Source organism: Pristis pectinata, chromosome 14 (assembly GCF_009764475.1).
Source record: "Pristis pectinata isolate sPriPec2 chromosome 14, sPriPec2.1.pri, whole genome shotgun sequence".
In the NCBI taxonomy this organism is placed as follows: domain Eukaryota; kingdom Metazoa; phylum Chordata; class Chondrichthyes; order Rhinopristiformes; family Pristidae; genus Pristis; species Pristis pectinata.
The window spans coordinates 29,106,267-29,125,314 of record NC_067418.1 but is presented as its reverse complement, the minus strand read 5'-3'; the positions used below and the strand labels follow the sequence as shown (position 1 = coordinate 29,125,314).

The 19,048-nt window shown below is 39.5% G+C and overlaps 1 protein-coding gene and 1 non-coding gene across 3 annotated transcripts in view; both read left to right on the top strand.

The window, feature by feature from the left end:
* tub (TUB bipartite transcription factor) overlaps window positions 1–19,048 on the top strand; it is a 265,736-nt gene that overhangs the window by 96,660 nt on the left and 150,028 nt on the right. Inside the window, exon 1 of one of the 2 annotated variants that reach the window (XM_052029521.1) lies at window positions 11,339–11,462. The exons of the other annotated variant lie outside the window; for it this stretch is intronic. Within the exon in view, the coding sequence (XP_051885481.1) occupies window positions 11,443–11,462 (20 nt within the window). The 5' untranslated portion in view covers window positions 11,339–11,442. Of the gene's footprint in view, window positions 1–11,338; window positions 11,463–19,048 lie in introns of those variants that run through there. 2 annotated transcript variants of the gene reach the window in all.
* Window positions 1,356–1,428, top strand: trnak-uuu (transfer RNA lysine (anticodon UUU)). The gene has a single exon. It is a non-coding gene; the product is annotated as a tRNA-Lys (tRNA).

The following is a 19,048-nucleotide window of genomic DNA, read 5'->3' as shown; positions in this document are numbered from 1 at the left end:
CCTCTGTACATCAACATTCCTCAGGTTCCTACCATTTACTATATACTTCTCTTCTTGCATTTGACCTCCCCAAGTGCAACACCTCATGCTTGTCTGGTTCAAAGTCTATCTTCCCATTTCTCTGCCCACGTTTCCAGTTTATCCATATCCTGCTGAATCCTTTGACAACCTTCCTCATTATCCACAACTTCACCAATTTTTGTGTTGTCTGCAAACTTACTGATCAGCTTGTCTGCATTTTCATCCAAGTCATTGTCACAAACAACAGGGGTCTCAGCATTTATCCTGTGGAACACCACTGGTCACGGACCTCCAGTCAGGATAACACCCCTCCATCACTGTCTTCTGTGGCAAAGCCAATTTTGGATCCAATTTACCAAGTCTCCATGGATCCCATGTGCCTTAATCTTCTGGATCAGCCCACCACGAGGGACCTTGTTGAAAGCTTTATTAAAGATCATGTATACAACATCTACTGTCCTATCCTCATTAATCATCTTTATCACCTCCTCAAAACAACTCAATCAAGTCTGTAAGACAGGTCCTCCCCACACAAAGCTATAATGACATTTCCTAATAAGCCTATGTTTCAGATGCAAGTGGATCCTATCCCTAAGAATCCTCTCCAGTAATTTCCCTCTTGAGATTCCAGTTTCTCTCCCTACAGATTGCTAAGGACATTGCCGCCTTACTAGCTTACCTGAGGCCAAGGTTGTGAGCTGGAGGTCTATTGCAGTAACCACTCCAACCCCAGCCACAGCAGAGCAGCACAATTGCATTCGTTTGGGATGAAATCTTTATAAAGCCTTCAGTGCACTAATCACAGTGTCTAACCCCATAACTTAAAACTTGCAGCAAGCACCTTAGAAAATAATATTGCTGATCTTGTAGTTTCTACACCTACTGAAGTACCAACATCCATTCTCACCAGGCTATTAAGGACCAACAGAAAATTGTGACCAAACATTACTTTCCTATGGGCTCCCAGAGGTGTGAAAGAGCCAAATTATTCCTGTCACCATTGGGAAAAAGAAGGTGGCTCTGTGAATTTTCTGATGTTGGTGATGAACAGGCTTTCAGCAGTATACATGCAGTTTAGAAGGGAATAAAACTAAATTATTCTATGCTCCACAAGAGGGAGACAATCCTTTAAGCGAAGCTTATTTATGGAAATTCTGAATTGCATTGCATCATGCTTTTGTGCAGTATTCAATGCAATTTGAATAGAAAATTAGTAATAATTCAAAATCAGGGTTTTCAACGGCAAACTGCATTGTCTAATTTATTTTTGCTTATCAGGCCCTCCATGCTACTGATAAGTTTAAAGAGTATAATGGCCCAGATAGCTCAGTAGGGCCTGGATAGCTCAGTTGGTAGAGCATCAGACTTTTAATCTGAGGGTCCAGGGTTCAAGTCCCTGTTTGGGCGATCACTTTTAGGCACACGGTAGTGTAGTAGTTAATGTTATTATAGCACCAGCAACCTGGGTTCAATTCTGGCTGCTGTCTGTAAAGGATTTGTATGTTCTCCCCGTGTCTGCGTGGGTTTCCTCCGGGTGCTCCGGTTTCCTCCCACATTCCAAAGACGCACGGGTTAGGAAGTTGTGGGCATGCTATGTTGGCACCAGAAGCGTGACGACACTTGAGGGCTTCCCCCAGAACACTCTATGCAAAGATGTATTTCACTGTGTTTTGATGTACATGTGACTACTAAAGATATATTAGGCATTTTCATACTTACAGAAGGAAGGTGGAATAATAGCTTACAAGTAGCTAAATGATTATGAGATTGTTACATGCATCATAATTTACAAATGTCAGACTCAGCTCAGTGAAAGGGATCATATTCCACTACTTTTCTTCACATTGGTTACACTTTGGAGTATTTGCATAGATGATGTAAAAAGGTCTCAAAGAGATATAGATATGGTAAGTGAGTGGGAAAAGATCTGAGCAAGTGGAGAAAAAAGTGAACTTATCCATTTTGGCAGGAAAAATATAAAACAGGAAGTAAAAGTGAAATATTTTACCTAAATGACAAAAGATTGCAGAGCTCTGAGATGCAGAGGGATGTGGATGCCCCTGTGCACAATTCACAAAAGGCTAGTTTGTCGGTGCAGCAGGAACTAAGAACACTAACAGAATGTCAGCACTTATTGTGAGGAGAATTGAATACAAAAATAAAGAGTTTCTGCTTTAGTTACCTAAGATATTGGTGAAACCACATTTGGAGCACTGTGTATGCTATTGGTCTCCTTATTGACGGAAGAATGTGGATACATTGGAAGCAGTTTAAAAAAGATTGCTGGATTGATATCTGGAATGGCGGGGTTATCTTACGAAGAAAGGTTAGACAGATTAGGTTTATATCTTTTGCATTTTATAAGAGTGAGGGGCAACTTGATTGAAACTCATATGATCCTGAGGTATTTGACAGGGTGGGTATGGAAAGGATATCTTCTCTTCTAGGAGAATCTAGAACCAGGGGAATTACTGTTTAAAAATAATAGGTAACCCAATCAAGAAGGGATTTGGAATTTGTGAGTCTTTGGAACTGTCTTCTTCAAAGGACAATGGAAGCAGAATCCTTGAATGTTTTAAGACAGAGGTAGATAATTCTTAAGAAGCAAAGGGTGGAAAGTTAACGGGGATAGGTGTGAATGAGGAATTGAATTTCCAATCAAATCAGCCAAGATGTTATTGAAAAGTGGAGCAGGCTCAAGGGGTCAAGTGGTCTACTTCTAATCTGTATGTTGATATGTACGTCTGGGTAATGGATGTTTTCTATTTTTAGGTGTAACAAGTGTTGAATGTACCAATGAAGGGGTGATTTATTTTAATTCAGTCATTTAATTAATCCTTAATTAATGGGTCCATTTTAAGTCATGGGGTTGACTTTTAATTTTAATGAGAGCAGACATTAGCAACCATGTGCTCAGATGATTAGGGCATAATTCATTCCTTAAATTGCAAGAAACACGTTATACCTGCTTTTTAGTCCTTCTTCTCAACACTTGTCTCCTTTCCTATGGCTCAGTGTTAATTTTTGTTAGTTCCTTAAGGTAATTTCTTTTTTAAGGCATTGAGTCAATGGATGTTATGATGGTATGAAACATTCGCTTTTACAGATTGGGATCCATATGAAAGTATTTTTCAGTACAGTTAATTTTAGTCATAAAATGCATGAATTTACCCTTGAGCTATTCCAATAAAATTGTTGGGCCAAGACCTGTCCTATACAAATCCATGTCTACTTGAAATTATTACTCTTTCTGAATTGCTTCACAGATAAACTACATTTAAACTACATAATATACTACATTTACCTCAGCAAACATTCCACGTTATCAGACTATACTCCTTTAAGACTATTATCTATGGCAGCTCACAGCTAGTGCATTGTATCTGGCAAGATTTGCCTGTGACATCTTTATAGTCATAATATCTGTGGATCACAGAGTGAATCCTTCATGTAACATTAAGAATCTTGGACATAAAATGAAATGGTATTAGCTTCAGTTTAGGCCTCATCTTTCACAATCTGCCCTGGAATTTCCAGTAATTCCTGACTGCTTCCTTCATAATCCTGTCCTTGACTCATCCAAGCAGAGAGGTGGCCGACAAAGCCTGTCAGGATTCTCTGCAAGACTGAAGATCAAAACAAACAGAATCATTTATTTCCTTTGTCTTCTGTCATTCCTGTGGCCCCCTTACCCCTTCTTTTTCCCCTTCCCCTGCTCTCATGACCTGCCTATGCTTTCCCCACCTCCTTCCCTTTATTCCATTGTCCAATGCCCTCTCCCGCCGGATTCTTCCTTCTCCAGCCCTTTACCTTGTCTACCTATCACTTCTCAGCTTCTTACTTCACCCACCCCCCCACCACCCCCACCCTCCTATCTTCCCCCCTCACCTGGACTCACCTATCACCTGCCTGCATGTGCTCCTCCCCCTCCCCCCCACCTTCCTATTCCAGCTTCTGCCCTCTTCCTTTCCAGTCCTGATGAAGGGTCTCGACCCGAAATCTTGACTGTTTATTTCTCTCTATAGATGCTGCCTGACTTCCTGAGTTCCTCCAGCATTTTATGTGTGTAGAACCTAATATACCTTTGGAATCACAAGATAATCTTTATGGTGGTACTCTTTTGGGAGCATCTTGAAGGCCACTCTACAAGCAGCGAGGAGCATAGCTCCAGACCTCTTGGGTTCACACTGACAATTTTCTTTCCACTCCCCCAATTCAGTGCAAGACCCTGCCAAAGATAGGTCTGTGATGGATAATGCAAATAGACTGTCTCAGATAAATTCAATGGGCCACCCCTCTCACAGGAGCAGTGCACATGCGATGCACTGTACCCATCAAGTATTCAGGCATGTCCTGCTGATGAAAATCAGACCTTATGCCTGAATGAATATTTGTTTCTAAATACCTCTGTCTCAACTCCTGACTTGATCTATGTTTAATGATTTATCCCTTCCTCACAGACACATGTGTGACAACCTAGAACATTGTGAAAGCTCACTAATAGTGCAGAAATATATGTAGCTGAAATTGTAGCTCTGATTATACAAAGAAACAAAAGTATGTTCTGTAAAAGTGAGAGGCTGCACAAAGTTGCAGCTAAATGCAGCAGTCAAATATGGACAGACAATTTTACACAAAAGTTCATATTCTTTGCAGTGGGAAAGTCCAATGTACAACTTGGGGCAATGGTGACTTTATAAATTGCTGAATAGGTTCAAGATTTATTTTCATGCATCTCCGTTCAATAAGCTTTACGTTTCTGATACTTTTCACATTTTCCAGAACTTTGCAACACAGTTTACTTCTGGCTCAGAACCCAAAAATAGAGATATCGTTATTTGTCACATGTACATCAAAACACACAGTGAAATGTATCTTTTTTGCTTAGAGTGTTCTGGAGGCAGCCTGCAAGTGTCGCCACACTTCCAGAGCCAACACAGCATGCCCACAACTTCCTAATCCGTATGTCTTTGGAATGTGGGAGGAAATCAGAGCACCTGTAGGAAACCCACGCAGATATGGGGAGAACGTACAAACTCCTTACAGACAGTGGTGGGAATTGAACCCGGGTCGCTGGCGCTGTAATAACGTTATGCTAACCACTACACTACCGTGCCTGCCCAGAGTCATACAGCATGGAAACAGGGCCTTCATACCACTGAGTCCACACAGGCATCAAGCTTATACTTACACTAATCCTCTATTAGTCCCATTTTATTCTTCCCACATTCCCAGATTTCACCACTCACCTTTACAATAGAGGCAATTTACAGCAATCAGATTACCTACCAACCTACATGTCTTTGGGACTTGGGAGAAAATCAGATCACCTGGAGGAAATCCATGCAGTCACAGGGAGATTGTGCAAACTTCACACAAACAGCACCAGAGGTCAGTTACAAGCCAGAGTTGCTGGAGCTGTAAGGCAGCAGCTCTGCTAACTGCACCCCCCTGTGCTGCCCATTTTATGGATATTTTAAATATGGAGATAGTTGTACAATGTGAAACTGAAGTGTGCAGGCTAATGTATCATTGAGGTAACAACTAGGGTGGTCAAACAAATCTGTTGAGTGTATGTCTGCTATTGTCACCAACGATAAAATGTTATTTGTTGTATTCGAGTCATAGAGTACAGAAATGGACCAAACGTCCATGCTGACCAAGTTGTCTGCTCGAGCTAGTCCCACTTTCCTGTGTTTGGTTGATATCCCTCTAAACCTTTACTTTGACTCTGCCACGTTCATTAACCTGACTGGAATATTAGTCCAGGCATGTGGATTACTAATCCAGTTAGAACCATCGTACATCAGTGCCTATGACCTTTATTATCATTTTTAAGATGTACTCTGTTTTTCTTCTGTATTCCAATTATTCTTCCATGAATACAAAAGATTTCAAATTTTTATTTATCAATAGCTATGTCCCTCAGCAATTAAAGCTTCAATCTTATCCATATTTTGCTCTCAAATGCTTAATCATCAGCATCTGGGATTTTGGATTTTCTATTTAGATCTGATTTCTGGCAAATTGGTTTTAATTTTTTCAATGTCATTTGGTTTGCAATGTGCCACAGATCATTTCCTTTGTAAGGCTCCTATTTAAAAGCATTCATAATCATTAACATAATGGCATAGGGGAACTGAACTGAATTAAATGAGATGCTGTTCCTGTCACCTGGCACTGAGAGAATTGTCCCTTTGTTTCATACAGAACAAGTTCCTGCTTATCCATTGCTGACCCCAAAATCAGATCTGCAGGGAAATGCCAGCAACTGTTTTATTTGGAATAAACAGATTAATTAATGTACATAAAGTAATGAAGAGAATTTTAACTAAAAGCTTTAATTTTCAGGGCATTGGATCGCCCAGCACTGAGAAATCTCCAGTTGAAATGTAACTTAATCTCAATGGTTCAAGACTTAGTGTAAATTTTATACTTTGGATTTTATAATATTTAGACACCCGGTACAAACAACAAGTATATTTGGTGATGTTCTTGATCGGTCTACAGGATATTATAATCAGTTGGCAAGGTGGGCAGGATAATGGCAGATGAAACTTAATCCTAATCAGTGTGAAGCGATGCAATTTAGAAGGACCAATAATGGTATGACATACACAATAAAACAAGGGAACACTAAAGAAGAGAGGGACCTTGGTGAAAAAGGAATATTCAATACTTGCCTTCATTAGCAGGGAGAGAGAATATAAGAGCATGGTGCTTATGATACAACTTCATAAGACATTGACTAGGCCACAGCTGGAGTACTATGTACGGTTCTGATGGCCGTGCTCCAGGAAGGAGAGATTGCTTTGGTAAGGGAGCAGAAGAGCTTCATTGGGCATGGCACATTTCAGTTATGTGGAGAGACTGGTTAGGCTGGGGTTGTTTTTCCTGGAGCAGAGGAGGCTGATGGAGGAACCTGATGGAGGTGTGAAATTTTCTGAGGAGCAGAGATCGGGTTGATATTAGGAAACTTTTCCCCACAGCAGTGTCAAAAACTATAGGGCATATGTTTAGTGTCAGGAATGAGACCTTTAGTGTGCATCTGAAGAACTTTTTCACCCAGAAGGTGGTTGGAATATGGAACGAATTACCTGAGGGGGTGGTGGAGGCAGGGACTCCCACAACATTTATTTGGAGGAACACTTGAATTGACAAATTGTGGACCAAGCGCTGTTAAGTGGGATTAGCATAGTTAGGTACTTGAGGGTCAGCATGGGCTGAAGGGCCTGCTTCTGTGCTGTTTGACTGTATATTTCCCAATTGCTTTTTGTCTTATGTATATAATCGATAGGTGGCACAAATGTATTTAGATGGCGGGTGCTGGAGACAAATATTTTACAGAAGCAACCCATAATGTAACGTTTCTTGCAGCAAAATGCTTTCTGGATCAGTTCCAGCATGGTGGAAATAATGGCTCAAAATTGGGTTTGCTGCACCAGTGGTAGATCTCCGTAAATGGACCACTGATCGCATGCAAAGGATATTTCCTCTCCTTCTTGGAAAGTTTTGACTTTTAAATGTATCTCAAGTAAGACTTCAGTGGAGCTCTGAGGTGGCATCTCATTGGTGTGGAACCTTCTGTGCACAGCGATGAATGGTGATCCACTTCTGTGTCAGGTAGCCTCAGAGCCCACAGTGGCTCTGGCAGTTCACACATCAGCTCAAAGTCTGCAGTTGTTTTGTTGAGGGCTGAAGTGATTGAAATTCTCAGGGAAGCCTTTAAGATCCCCCTGGCAAGCCCACAATGTAATTGGAGTCTGTTATTCTCACCATTCACAAAGTTGACCAATATTTCTGCTGGACTGGATATTTAGCAGAACCTTGTAGATCTGGCAACCTCAGCTACTGGTTCTTCCTGCCCCAAAGCTTTAGTGTCCAGAAGCAGAATAGTTACCAGAAGCATTGCCAATTGATACCTACTAGTTACAACCAAAAATCAAGCCACAGAGAAATGACAAGCTGGCTTCTGAGTTGAGTTGTAGTGGGGTTTTGATGAAGTGTCTCAGTTCCAAAGAACCTTGGACACAGAACTTAATGACTGGATTTCAGGTGCAAGAAAATGCTGCGGCATGAAGAACTTTCGGTATTGGAACTGGACCTAGTATTTAAATTGATAAATTGGTTTATTATTGTCACATGTACTGAGGTACAGTGAAGAACTTTGTTTTGCATAGCTTCCATACATATTTTATCATATCAATGCATTGAGGTAGTACAAGGGAAAGCAATAAAGGATGCAGAATAAAATGTTACAGCTACAGAGAAAGTGCAGTGCAGGCAGGCAATAAGGTGCAAGGCCATAACAAGGAATATTTTGAGGTCAAGAATCCATCTTATCGTACCAGGGAACTGTTCAATAGTCTTATAACAGCGGGATAGAAGCTGTCCTTGAGCCTGGTCGTACGTGTTTTCAGGCTTTTGTATTTTCTGCCTGATGGGACGAGGGAGGAGGGAGGAGAGAGAATGTCTGGGGTGGGAGGGGTCTTTGATTATGCTGGCTGCTTTACCAAAGCAGCAAGAAATGTAGACATAGTCCATGGAGAGGAGGCTGGTTTCCGTGATGTGCTGAGCTGTCTCCACAACTCTCTGAAGTTTCTTGTGGTCTCATGCAGAGCAGTTGCCATACCAAGCCATGATGCATCTGGATAGGATGCTTTCGATGGTGCATCGATAAAAGTTGGTGAGGGTCAAAGGGGACATGTCAATTTTCTTTAGCCTCCTGAGGAAGTAGAGGCGCTGGTGAGCTTTTTTGGCCACAGTGTCTATGTGGTTGGACCAGGACAGGTTATTGGTGATGTTCACTCCAAGGAATTTGAAGCTCTCAACCCTCTCGACCTCTGCACCATTGATGTAAACAGGAATGTGTGCACCACCCCCCTTCCTGAAGTCAACGACCAGCTCTTTTGTTTTGCTGACGCTGAGGGAAAGGATGTCATGACACCATGCCACTAGGCTCTCTGTCTCCTTCCTGTACTCTGACTCATCATTATTTGAGATAACAGGTGGTGCTATCTGCAAACTTGTAGATGGAGTTAAAGCAGAATCTGGCCACACAGTCATGAATATATAGGGAGTAAAGTAGAGGGCTGAGGACGCAGCCTTGTGTGGCACCAGTGTTGAAGATAATCGCGGCGGAGGTAAGGATTGCTGCCCATCCTTACTGATTGTGGTCTGTTGGTCAGGAAGTCAAGGATCCAATTGCAAAGGGAGGTGTTAAGCTCCAGGTCTGGGAGTTTGGAAATGAATTTGCTTGGAATTATAGTATTGAAGGTGGAGTTGTTGTCAATAAACAATAGCCTAATGTAGGTGCCTTTACTGTCTAGATGCTCCAGAAATGAGTGTAGGGCCAGGGAGATGGCATCCCCCATGGACCTGTTTTGGTGGTAGGCGAAATGTAGTTGTTTGGGGTTGTCTCGGAGGCTGGAGTTAATGCATGTCATGATCAGCGTAACGAAGCACTTCATGATGGTGGATGTCAGAGCCACCGGGTGGTAGTCATTAAGGTACACTACCTTATTTTTCTTGGGTAGTATTTGCATTGTATGCATCTCCAGGTAAGGAGGGGGTGCATACAATTTTATTGCATCTTGTTCTACCCTGCACCTTGTTTAGGTATAGCAAAACCTGTTCCTTGTTAGTTTCCTTGCTAATTGCCTAAAGACCAGCAAATGGATGTTCTATATGAGGTAAGTGAATTCTAAAGGAGGCAAAATGACTTCAATGTGACACATGCATCACTGTAAATCAACAGGAATTGAGCCACCTTTGTTCAGCAGGTCTGCTGCACTCCAGAACCATGCTAACGATCTATCAGGAGGAATAGGTTAAGCATCAAAGATCGGATTCTTACCACCCTACATCTCATAACAGAGTGAGTGTTCTACCCAGCAGCATGATCTCAGTGGCACAGGGTTCTGGAAGCTTTGTGTTGGTGAGCTAGATAATTTTGAATTGCAGCAGTAACTCTTCATTACTAGCCAAGTAGTTTGAACATTCAGGATCAAATGTAAACACACTAACTCTTTGTGATCTGATAACACGAAACAGGAAAAAAAAGCACAATGCAACAAAAAAAATCTGCCCCTTATTGTGAAAGAATCAACCTGTCTCTTACAGCTCTGACATAAGCAGTATTATATAATAGGTTTGTAGGACAAGTTGCAATATTTTTTTAAATTCATAGTTCATAACACATTAAAACAGTGATTACACTTCCAAAGTACTTTAATGGCCATGGAGCACTTTCCCTTGGCTGTTTTGGGAAGTTAATTCCTAATCTTTCAGAAGGACAGCGCATCAAACATCAGGGCTTGGAGATCACAACCATTGTTTTTCTGGTTGTTATTTCATGAATGGAAGGCCACATGGAAATCAGGAAGGCCATAAATCAGGCTTATTACCCTGGCACCTGATTGTCCAATCTGCCTCCCTTTGATTGAGGCACTGTAATATGTTCATTTATAATGTTAATACCAATGTAGAAATTCTACATTCCTTTTTTTAATCCAAAGATGGAAATAAAATCTCTTACCATTGCCCTAAGTATGCTCTTTCTAGAAAAGTAGAAAGAACACTGAGGTAAAATGGCTACATTAAATCCTTTAAGTAATAGAACAGCTGCCCTCAAGGAATTGATTGAAGCTGCAGCATAAACACTTGTTCTGATGAAGGGATGAAATGTTAATTTGTTTGTTCACTCCATTGATACTGGCAGTCCTTCTCTGAATGTTGGTTGTGTTTTCTCTTTAATTTCAGAATTGTCCATTATTTAGTATATTTTTCCCTTTCATTGTGTTCTATTAGGCTGTTTTTTATGGTTCTGAGGTTGATGGAGGAATTAATGAAAGAGCAGTTTTGATGTGATGAATCCGGCTGTTGTTGGCTTGCTGTTGAGAAATGGTCTGTGGACTTAAATCAATCAAGTTGTTTCTTGTAATCAGTTTTGCAATTACAAACCAGTCTCTCAGTGGAACTTTGTTCTGTATGAACCCTTGCAAGGCATTTTTCATTTAAAAATAAGTGAGATTGATGTTCCATGGCTCAGTGTTTCAAATTTTAACTTTTAATATCTTGGCAGTAGATATTGCTTATGTTCACTCCAACTGATTTTTTTTTTATTGATGTTAAATACTAAACAAGTTTATATTTTGGATTCTTTTAGTGCATTTCAGGTAAACAAACTCCTCCCAACTTTCCCTTGGCTCTGCCACCATCCCGCCCACCCTTCCCCACCTACTCTTGGCAGTGTTCCTGTCACAGTTTTGCTTTCAGCTTTGTTCAGAAGGTGTCCGTGCTGAATGTATCACATTTAGAGTCCATTTGACTGTGCCTTAGCAGGCAAGAGAAACCCAGCTGGGAAGTTCACTTCTCTTACAATAACTCACCACTGTGTCCACTCTATAAACTTACGCTGAGATGAAGGAAAGTAAATATTGGTAAGAGTTTTACCAGCTATTTTATGTGCTTTTATTCTCCTGTCTCACTGACTGAGCAGTGCTTGTACTTATGGTATAGAGAGGAACATACAAACTGAGAGAGGTATGTTGAAGAGGCTGAGTGCTATTTACAAAATGCTTTGTTTTTACCACAGTAATTTCAGTTGTCACTGTAATTATACTGCAAAAGGTCTTGCAGTAATGATCAGTATGAATATAGTATTTAGGATAAACCATTTAGATTAGGATGAGCTTCTGTTGGCCTGGGTTACGTAGCACTGGACTGGGAGTCTGGACTTGTTTCAGTATTGAACTGGATTAGAGCAGTTTGACTAGACTAGAACAAGGGACAGGACTGGAATGGCTCTGTTGCTCTGGATTAGAGTGGTTTTACTGAGTTGGACTAGAGCAGACAACTGCACTGTTGATTTAGTGGATGGGATTGGAAATACTTTACCTTTCTGAGTTGGAGTTACATCAGTTTTCCACAAACTCCATTTATTAATTCACTCATAGGAATACAAATTAGGAGCCGGGGGAGATTATTTGGCTCCTTGGCCCTCTTCTGCCCTGTGATAAGATTATGGTTGATTTTATTGTAACAAAAACTCTGCGTTCCCATTTATTGCTGATAACCTTTCACCCCCTGGTTTATCAATAATTTATCTATGTCTGCTTTAAAGACATTCAAAGACTCTGCTGCCATCACCCTTTGAAAAATAGAGTTCCAAAGAGTCACAACCCTTTGAGGGAGAGAAATTTCACTTCACTCCTGTCTGATTGGGCAACTTCTTACTTTTAAACAGTGATCATTACTTAATCTCGGCAATTGTAATGTTTGATTTCATAAAGCAAGGTAATATTAGCTCATCCTTCTTAATTTTCATTAAAGTTGGATACAAAATGTTAGGAGAGGTAGTGAGGGGTCTGATATCCACTGTCTTATATCATCATCTAAACCTTAAGTTACTTGCATTGAAGGACAGATATGATTTGGTTCATCTTTACCAGTGTATTAACATGAATCCTAAGAAATCAAATCTAACCCTGGTGTAAGTGCATGTTCGTGGTGATTCTGCGAAGCTGTTGTAGTTGAATGGTTAAAATATTACAAGATGTTATATAGTCCACAGAACGCAGGCCATTCATTTGTAAGCTTTACCACAATAACTGGCACTTTCCAAGTAACCCTGATGTATTACACTTTCTTCACGGGAATCTACTTATAAAACCAAAATGAATGGGTCTTTATTTCCCTTCAGAGAAGCATCATTGTATTGTAAGAGAAGTCAAATTGGCTTATTTAAGTAAAAGAGATGCGAAAGGAGACAGCTATTTCCCAACCGGAGTCTTCATTGACATCATGTGCCACAGAACTATCAGACATTGCAGATTTATTGCTGTTAAAATGAAATTGGAAAATTGCATAGCTGTAACAGAAGGAAAGCCATAAAACTCCAAATGTATTTTGAGTGGAATTTTTAGTTCATACAAAAAGCTCAACTGCGTAAAGTAGTAAAGAGAGTGGTCAAGAAGTTGATAGATGAGCATAATGTGGGAGAATGTGAGGTTATCCACTTTGGAAGAAGGAATGTTACAGTTCAAAAGAATCTGGGGTCCTAGTATATCAAACACAAAAAGTTAGCATGCAAGTAATTTGCAATGTTGGTGGAATATTGGTTTTTATTGCAAGGGGTATGGAGTAGAAAAGTAGAGAAGTTTTGATTTAACTTCACAGGGTACTGGTGAGGCTGCACTTGGAGCACTATGCACAGTTGCAATCTCCATACAGTATTTAAGGAAGGATGTGCTTGCATTGGAGGCAGTGCAGAGAAGTTTCACGAAGTTAATTGCTGGGAAGAAGGGTTGGTGAATGGAGAAAAGTTGAGCTTACACTCACTAAAGCAGAAAAGAATGATAGTGATCTCATGGAAAGCATACGAGATTCTGAGGGGGCCTGATAAGATGGATATCAAGAGGATGTTTCCTCTAATTTGGTGTTGAGAACTAGTGGGCATATGGAAATGAGGAGCAATCTATTCTCTTAGAGAATCATGAATCTTTTGAATTCTCTACCATTGAGAACTATGATGGCACAGCCATTGAATATATTCACAGCAAGAGTTTTACAGATGTTTAAAGTACAATGGGAGTCCAGGCATAGAGGGAGAGAGTTTGAAAGTGGTGTTAAGGAAAGAACAGATCAACCTGGTCTTATTTAATGGTGGAACAGGATCGATGGTACCATTGATAAAATTCAGTGGAACATCTCATTAAGCATGAAGATTTCACTCCACATTAGATGCCATCCTGACTTGGAGAAAAATTGGCATTCCTTCATGATTTTTGGGTCAAATCTTTGTGCTCCCTATTTAACAGTATTCTGTAGAAATTCCCCAGTAGATGTATGCAAGTGTTGATCATTGAGATGTAGTTTGGGAATAGCTTAGGAGGATTTGTCTTGCAGCTGCAATCACAGTGAAAGATGTGGAGGTTTGCCACACTCCTGACTTTGCATGTTTGATGTTCTGCACTGTATATTTACCAAGGTTTGTGCCAGACTTTTGGAGAAATTATGGTGGTGGAATGGGGTCAGTTCAATGGAAAGTCCCAATATTTGTGTCTGGAAAATAATAGGACCAAATGGAATCCAATTGCATCAGGCTGAGAGTAAAGGTTAGCTGTAGCCTGAGTTCCATTTTGTAAGAATCTCTGGTAATTGCAGCAATAAATTGAGTCTTGACAAGGAAGCTGAGAATTTTCCAGCAGCTCATTTACATCTAATTTGCATTTGAGTGGGTCGGACTGAGAAGAGTATTTTGTCTTCCGTTTGGATTTTCTGGGCAATATTGCCACTTCCGCAGACTCTATAGTTTCCTTATTTTCCATAATTATGTCTGGAAACAACTCTAAAGGTTTTTTGGAAGCTTTCCAGCTCCATTACACATTGCTGTAGATAGAAGACATTTTCTAAAGAGCATCTTAATCAAATAGCAGGAAAGGGAACGCTGTGAGCTTTGTGTCTTCATTCAGTCATGAATTATTTTGCTTCTGTATCTGTCAGAATGGAATACTTGTTCAGATCTGAATACTTCGGTTGCCAACAGTTGAAATTAATTAATTATTCAGTTTGGACATGGCTCTTGTGTGCTTGAACACAGTGCACTTTTCAAACCCAGTAGTGTTTCCAGTATTTGAGGATAATATAAGGGTAATATATGGATGAAACTAGATCCTGACTCCTAAATTCTTGGATTTTCTTTGCTTTCCATTACAGATTGTTCCATTTTTGTCATTTAATAGAAGCTGATTGGAGAGCAAAAGACTGGGAGAGAATTTATGCATGGCTTTCCAGGCAACAGAGGTGTCAAAAGAAAGCCCTACTCTGATAATTGACATTATGAGTAGCAACACTAAATGGGTTATAGACATTAGTGTATGGACCCTCACCTACTAACTATAGGTCTTAACCACATGACCAACTGCACATATGGCTATTCAGGTTGATAGACCTTGTAACACTATTTGAAGAGGCCCCAGATGCTTGGTGTCTTGTATACCTTCCTCTCGCAACCAACACAGCAAAAATATCACATTATGTAGTTTATCGTTATTTTTTACTTGCAAAATTATCTTCCATCTTTGTCTGCATTGAATTGAATATAAAGAAACTCAAAGAGACCCAAGTAAATGGTATGGTAAATTATAAATGCGAGGTTTTGTTTTTACTCTACACTTAAAGTAAAAACATATTCTGTGGGGGAAAAATACTGCAAGTTATATATATAACCACAGAATAGAACCTGAAGTTATTTTTCCCTTTGGCGAAAATATTGTACATAGATCTTGTCATTAGCAGCTTGCAAAATTTGATCCCAGCAGCTGCTGCCTGAAATATTACTTCATTGTTGCAGATATTGATTGCCACCCAGAAACACCATGAAGTAGAAAAGTTGTTTACTGAAAGATGGTGGGTGAATTTCCTCAGAGGCTTTCTATTCTGGTACTGTGAAGACATCAAGTTTCCACAGAACCTTGGTCAAATGAAGGTCCTGCCAAAATTACATTTGAAGAATGGGAAAAGTGCTGAGGAAATGCCAAGTAATGATGTTAAAAAGGAAACACTTTATCTGTCTCCTGTATTTTTGTTTACTTAACTGCACTGTGTCTTTTAGCATTTTGATATTGAAAGGAATGGCTTGCATTGATGGTGGTATGAAAGGATATGCTTATAGGGCATGATGAAGTAGATAAAGAGGAGACATGTGTGGAATACAAACATCAATGTAGACCAGTAGGGATGAATGGATTCTTTCTGTGCTGTAAGTTCTATGAACTTGTTGTATACCAGTATGGTGCAGTGTGCTCACAAAGTATATTTCTGACCTAGGAAAGGCTTTGTGAAGAGGAAAACATGCATGTTATGGACAATCCCTGGTAAAGTTCCATAAGCTATAATGTAGGTTGCTGCTGTGATTGAAAATAAGAAAACCCAACACATGGTTGTCAAGCCATCTAACAATTTTAGCACATTTTTTATAAATCTAGTAGAAGAAAATTTATAGCCACATCTACATCTAATTTATGATGTATAGGGTAATGTTGCAAATGAAAATAGAGAAATGGTAGGTGTCTTGAACTTGTGTCAGTCTTTGCAGTATAATGGATAATATACCTGACATTTCAAAGGAATTAATAATGAATAAAGGACTGGCCCTCACTAAAGTTAATGTAAGCAAGCAAGAGCATTAGAAATAAAGGGCACTAAAGGCTAACAGATTGCTGGGTCCCGATAATTTTAAGGAAGCAAATGAAGAAACTGCAAATCCATGACTATAACTTTTTAAGGTGTTGTTGATTCAGGATTTGTTCTTTAAAATTGGAAAATTGCTCAATTAACTCCATGATTTCAGTGTGTGGAAGAGAGGAACCATGAACTAAGATAAGCATTAGTCTTTAACAGTTATTGTTGGGAAGTTCTGAATGTGGGTGTTGGGAAATTCAGCACTCTTGTCACCTCAATTTTCATGAAGACATTCTCAAACAATATACTAAATGCTTGCAGGCTTATGGTTGATGAGTTGTGCTGTTAAATGCCCATTTTCTGAAATTCCTCAATATTAAATCTGCTTATTGAACTTGTATTAGGTAGACTTGGAGCAACAAACAAAATGCTGTAGGAACTCAGCTGGTCAGGCAGCACCTATGGAGGGAAATGGAGGGTCGACGTTTTGGGTCAAGACTCCACAGATGCTTCCTGATCTGCTGAGTTCTGCAGTATTTTGCCTGTTGCTCCAGATTCCAGCATCTGCAGTCTCTTTTGTCTCCATTAGGTAGACTGGGAACCAGTCAAAATGGTGCAAATGTTGGAAGAGAGAAAAGCAGGCTTCAGATAATTTGCATTTTTTGAACAGAGTACTTGTTTATAACACTTCTTCATCCAATAAGTAAGAGTTGGGGAGGATCAGTTGACCTGCAGCATGTAATAGTTCATACATCAAAAAAAAGTCAAACAACTCTGTAAACACAGTATATTTAAAGAGCAAAAGAAACTGAAATTGATTCAAAGCAGGGAGGTTCTCCATAGAAATGCAGTGAATGGAGGATAATTATATATAAATTATGTGCAGGAAGTCGATCTCAGTCACTTGCAGCAATGTAATCATGTAGCTGGACTGACACAGGAAGTACTTTTAATCACCTTCATTCTGGCCAGCAGAAGCATTGCTACTAAATGCAGCCTTCTTATTTAATTGCATTTACTTCAATTTTTAAGTGTTTTAATTTGTTAGGCTTTTAAAATAAATTTATAAATTCTTTTTAATAAGTTAATGAATCTGTTTTCATTTTTGAATGTTTTGAAATGTCAGAGACATTCATAAACTTTCTGATTTTTGACAGTTGACTAAGCCTGGAAGTATTGTTTAACCAGTAATCAAAATTTTCAAATAGTTTTATGTGTAGCAATGATAGAATGCTATGATTTCCCCCTACAGGATGCTATTTGTGCTAATAGGACACATCAGATTGCAGCTTAAGGACTACTTGATGAAGTTGGACCTGGCTCTGATGATGAGTTTTCTACTAGAGGATCCATGAAAGGGAAGTGCAGGTTGAACAGGAAAAAGAGCAGAGAGTACAAGCAGTGTACCACTGCCAGGAGATTCAGGGTCACTGGAATTTATAATAATGAACAGAGTGACTAAGAGCTTGGAGAAATAGACTAATGAGCTTATAGGCTGGAGGAGAAAGTGAAGAACGAAAATGAGGCACAGTGTACCTCAGCATTACAGCAGTTTGGGTAACGGAAATTCACCCTTACCAAATTCACAAATCACTGTGAAAAATTTTGAGATACAGAATAAAAAATTGCTCTTACAGAATTTATGTGAGAAAAATAACCAAATAAACACGAAATACAAAAGAAACAACAAATTTTGTCAATTTTAGTTAAGGGTTCATGTTAAAGAAAATAGTGATATGGACTGTTTTCTAGGAACACAAGCCTGGAAGTACAGTTGAGCCAGTTATCAATGTTTTCCAAAACTTTTATGTGCAGCAATGCTAGCATGGTGTGATCCTCCTGCAGGATGCTATTTGTGCCAATAGGGCCCAAAACTATGCACGGTCTCACCACATAGCTGCTTAAGGATTACCTCATGAAGTTGGACCTGGCTCGGGTTGTACTCTGGTTTAATGCGGGTGTGTATTGTATTCTGGTTTTGCATTTTGAATAAAGTGACCATAAATGATAATGTGCTGTGGAGAGAAAAAGAATTTGGAGGGTCCAACTGTTACTGTCTAACCAGGTACAGGTGAAATAAACAAGTTACTGCACACTTGTACACCTTGTTGCTTGTTCCCAGTTAATAGGGTTTTGGCAGTTGAGGGGATCATCTTCTCCAGCAGCTAATGGTGATGAGTGTCAGGAGAAATCAAGGCATGGAAAGGGCAGGATGTAATGCCAAAGAATCTGGACCAAATTTTCTAAATGAGCACTTGAATTGCCGAGGCATACAACGCCACAGACTAAGTGCTGGTAAATGGGATTAATATAGATGGGTACTGAATGGTTGGCATGGGTATGGTGGGCCAAAGGGCCTTTTCTGTGCTCTATGGCTCTAAAATACAATGGATATTCTGCTTTGCCAGTCGGCTCATAATCTTCAGTCTGTGCACCTTTAATGAGGAACATAGTTGTGGATAGTGAAACAAGAAGTCATTGACCATCATGACTTTAGGAAGGCATAAAGTAAAAGGTTAATTTTTCAGAGGATGATAACTGCATTTGACATTTAAAGGAGATTTGATCATTTCTTTGAAAAGATTAATATTTCAATACATTTAATCTGGGTAGAAACATAAATTAAAAGTTACAGAGTCACTTAATAAAGTTTTAATAATTCAATTTGAACATTATGTAATGCTATTCTATTTTCCACTCAAAGTACAAAAGCCATTTTTATAACATTAATATTAAACTCTAATATATTTTTAAAAAGAAAAAATCTATTTATATACAGCCTTGCATATCTTTCATTATGAATAATTTGCTATTTGATGTGCAGTCAGCTCATGATTTTCTG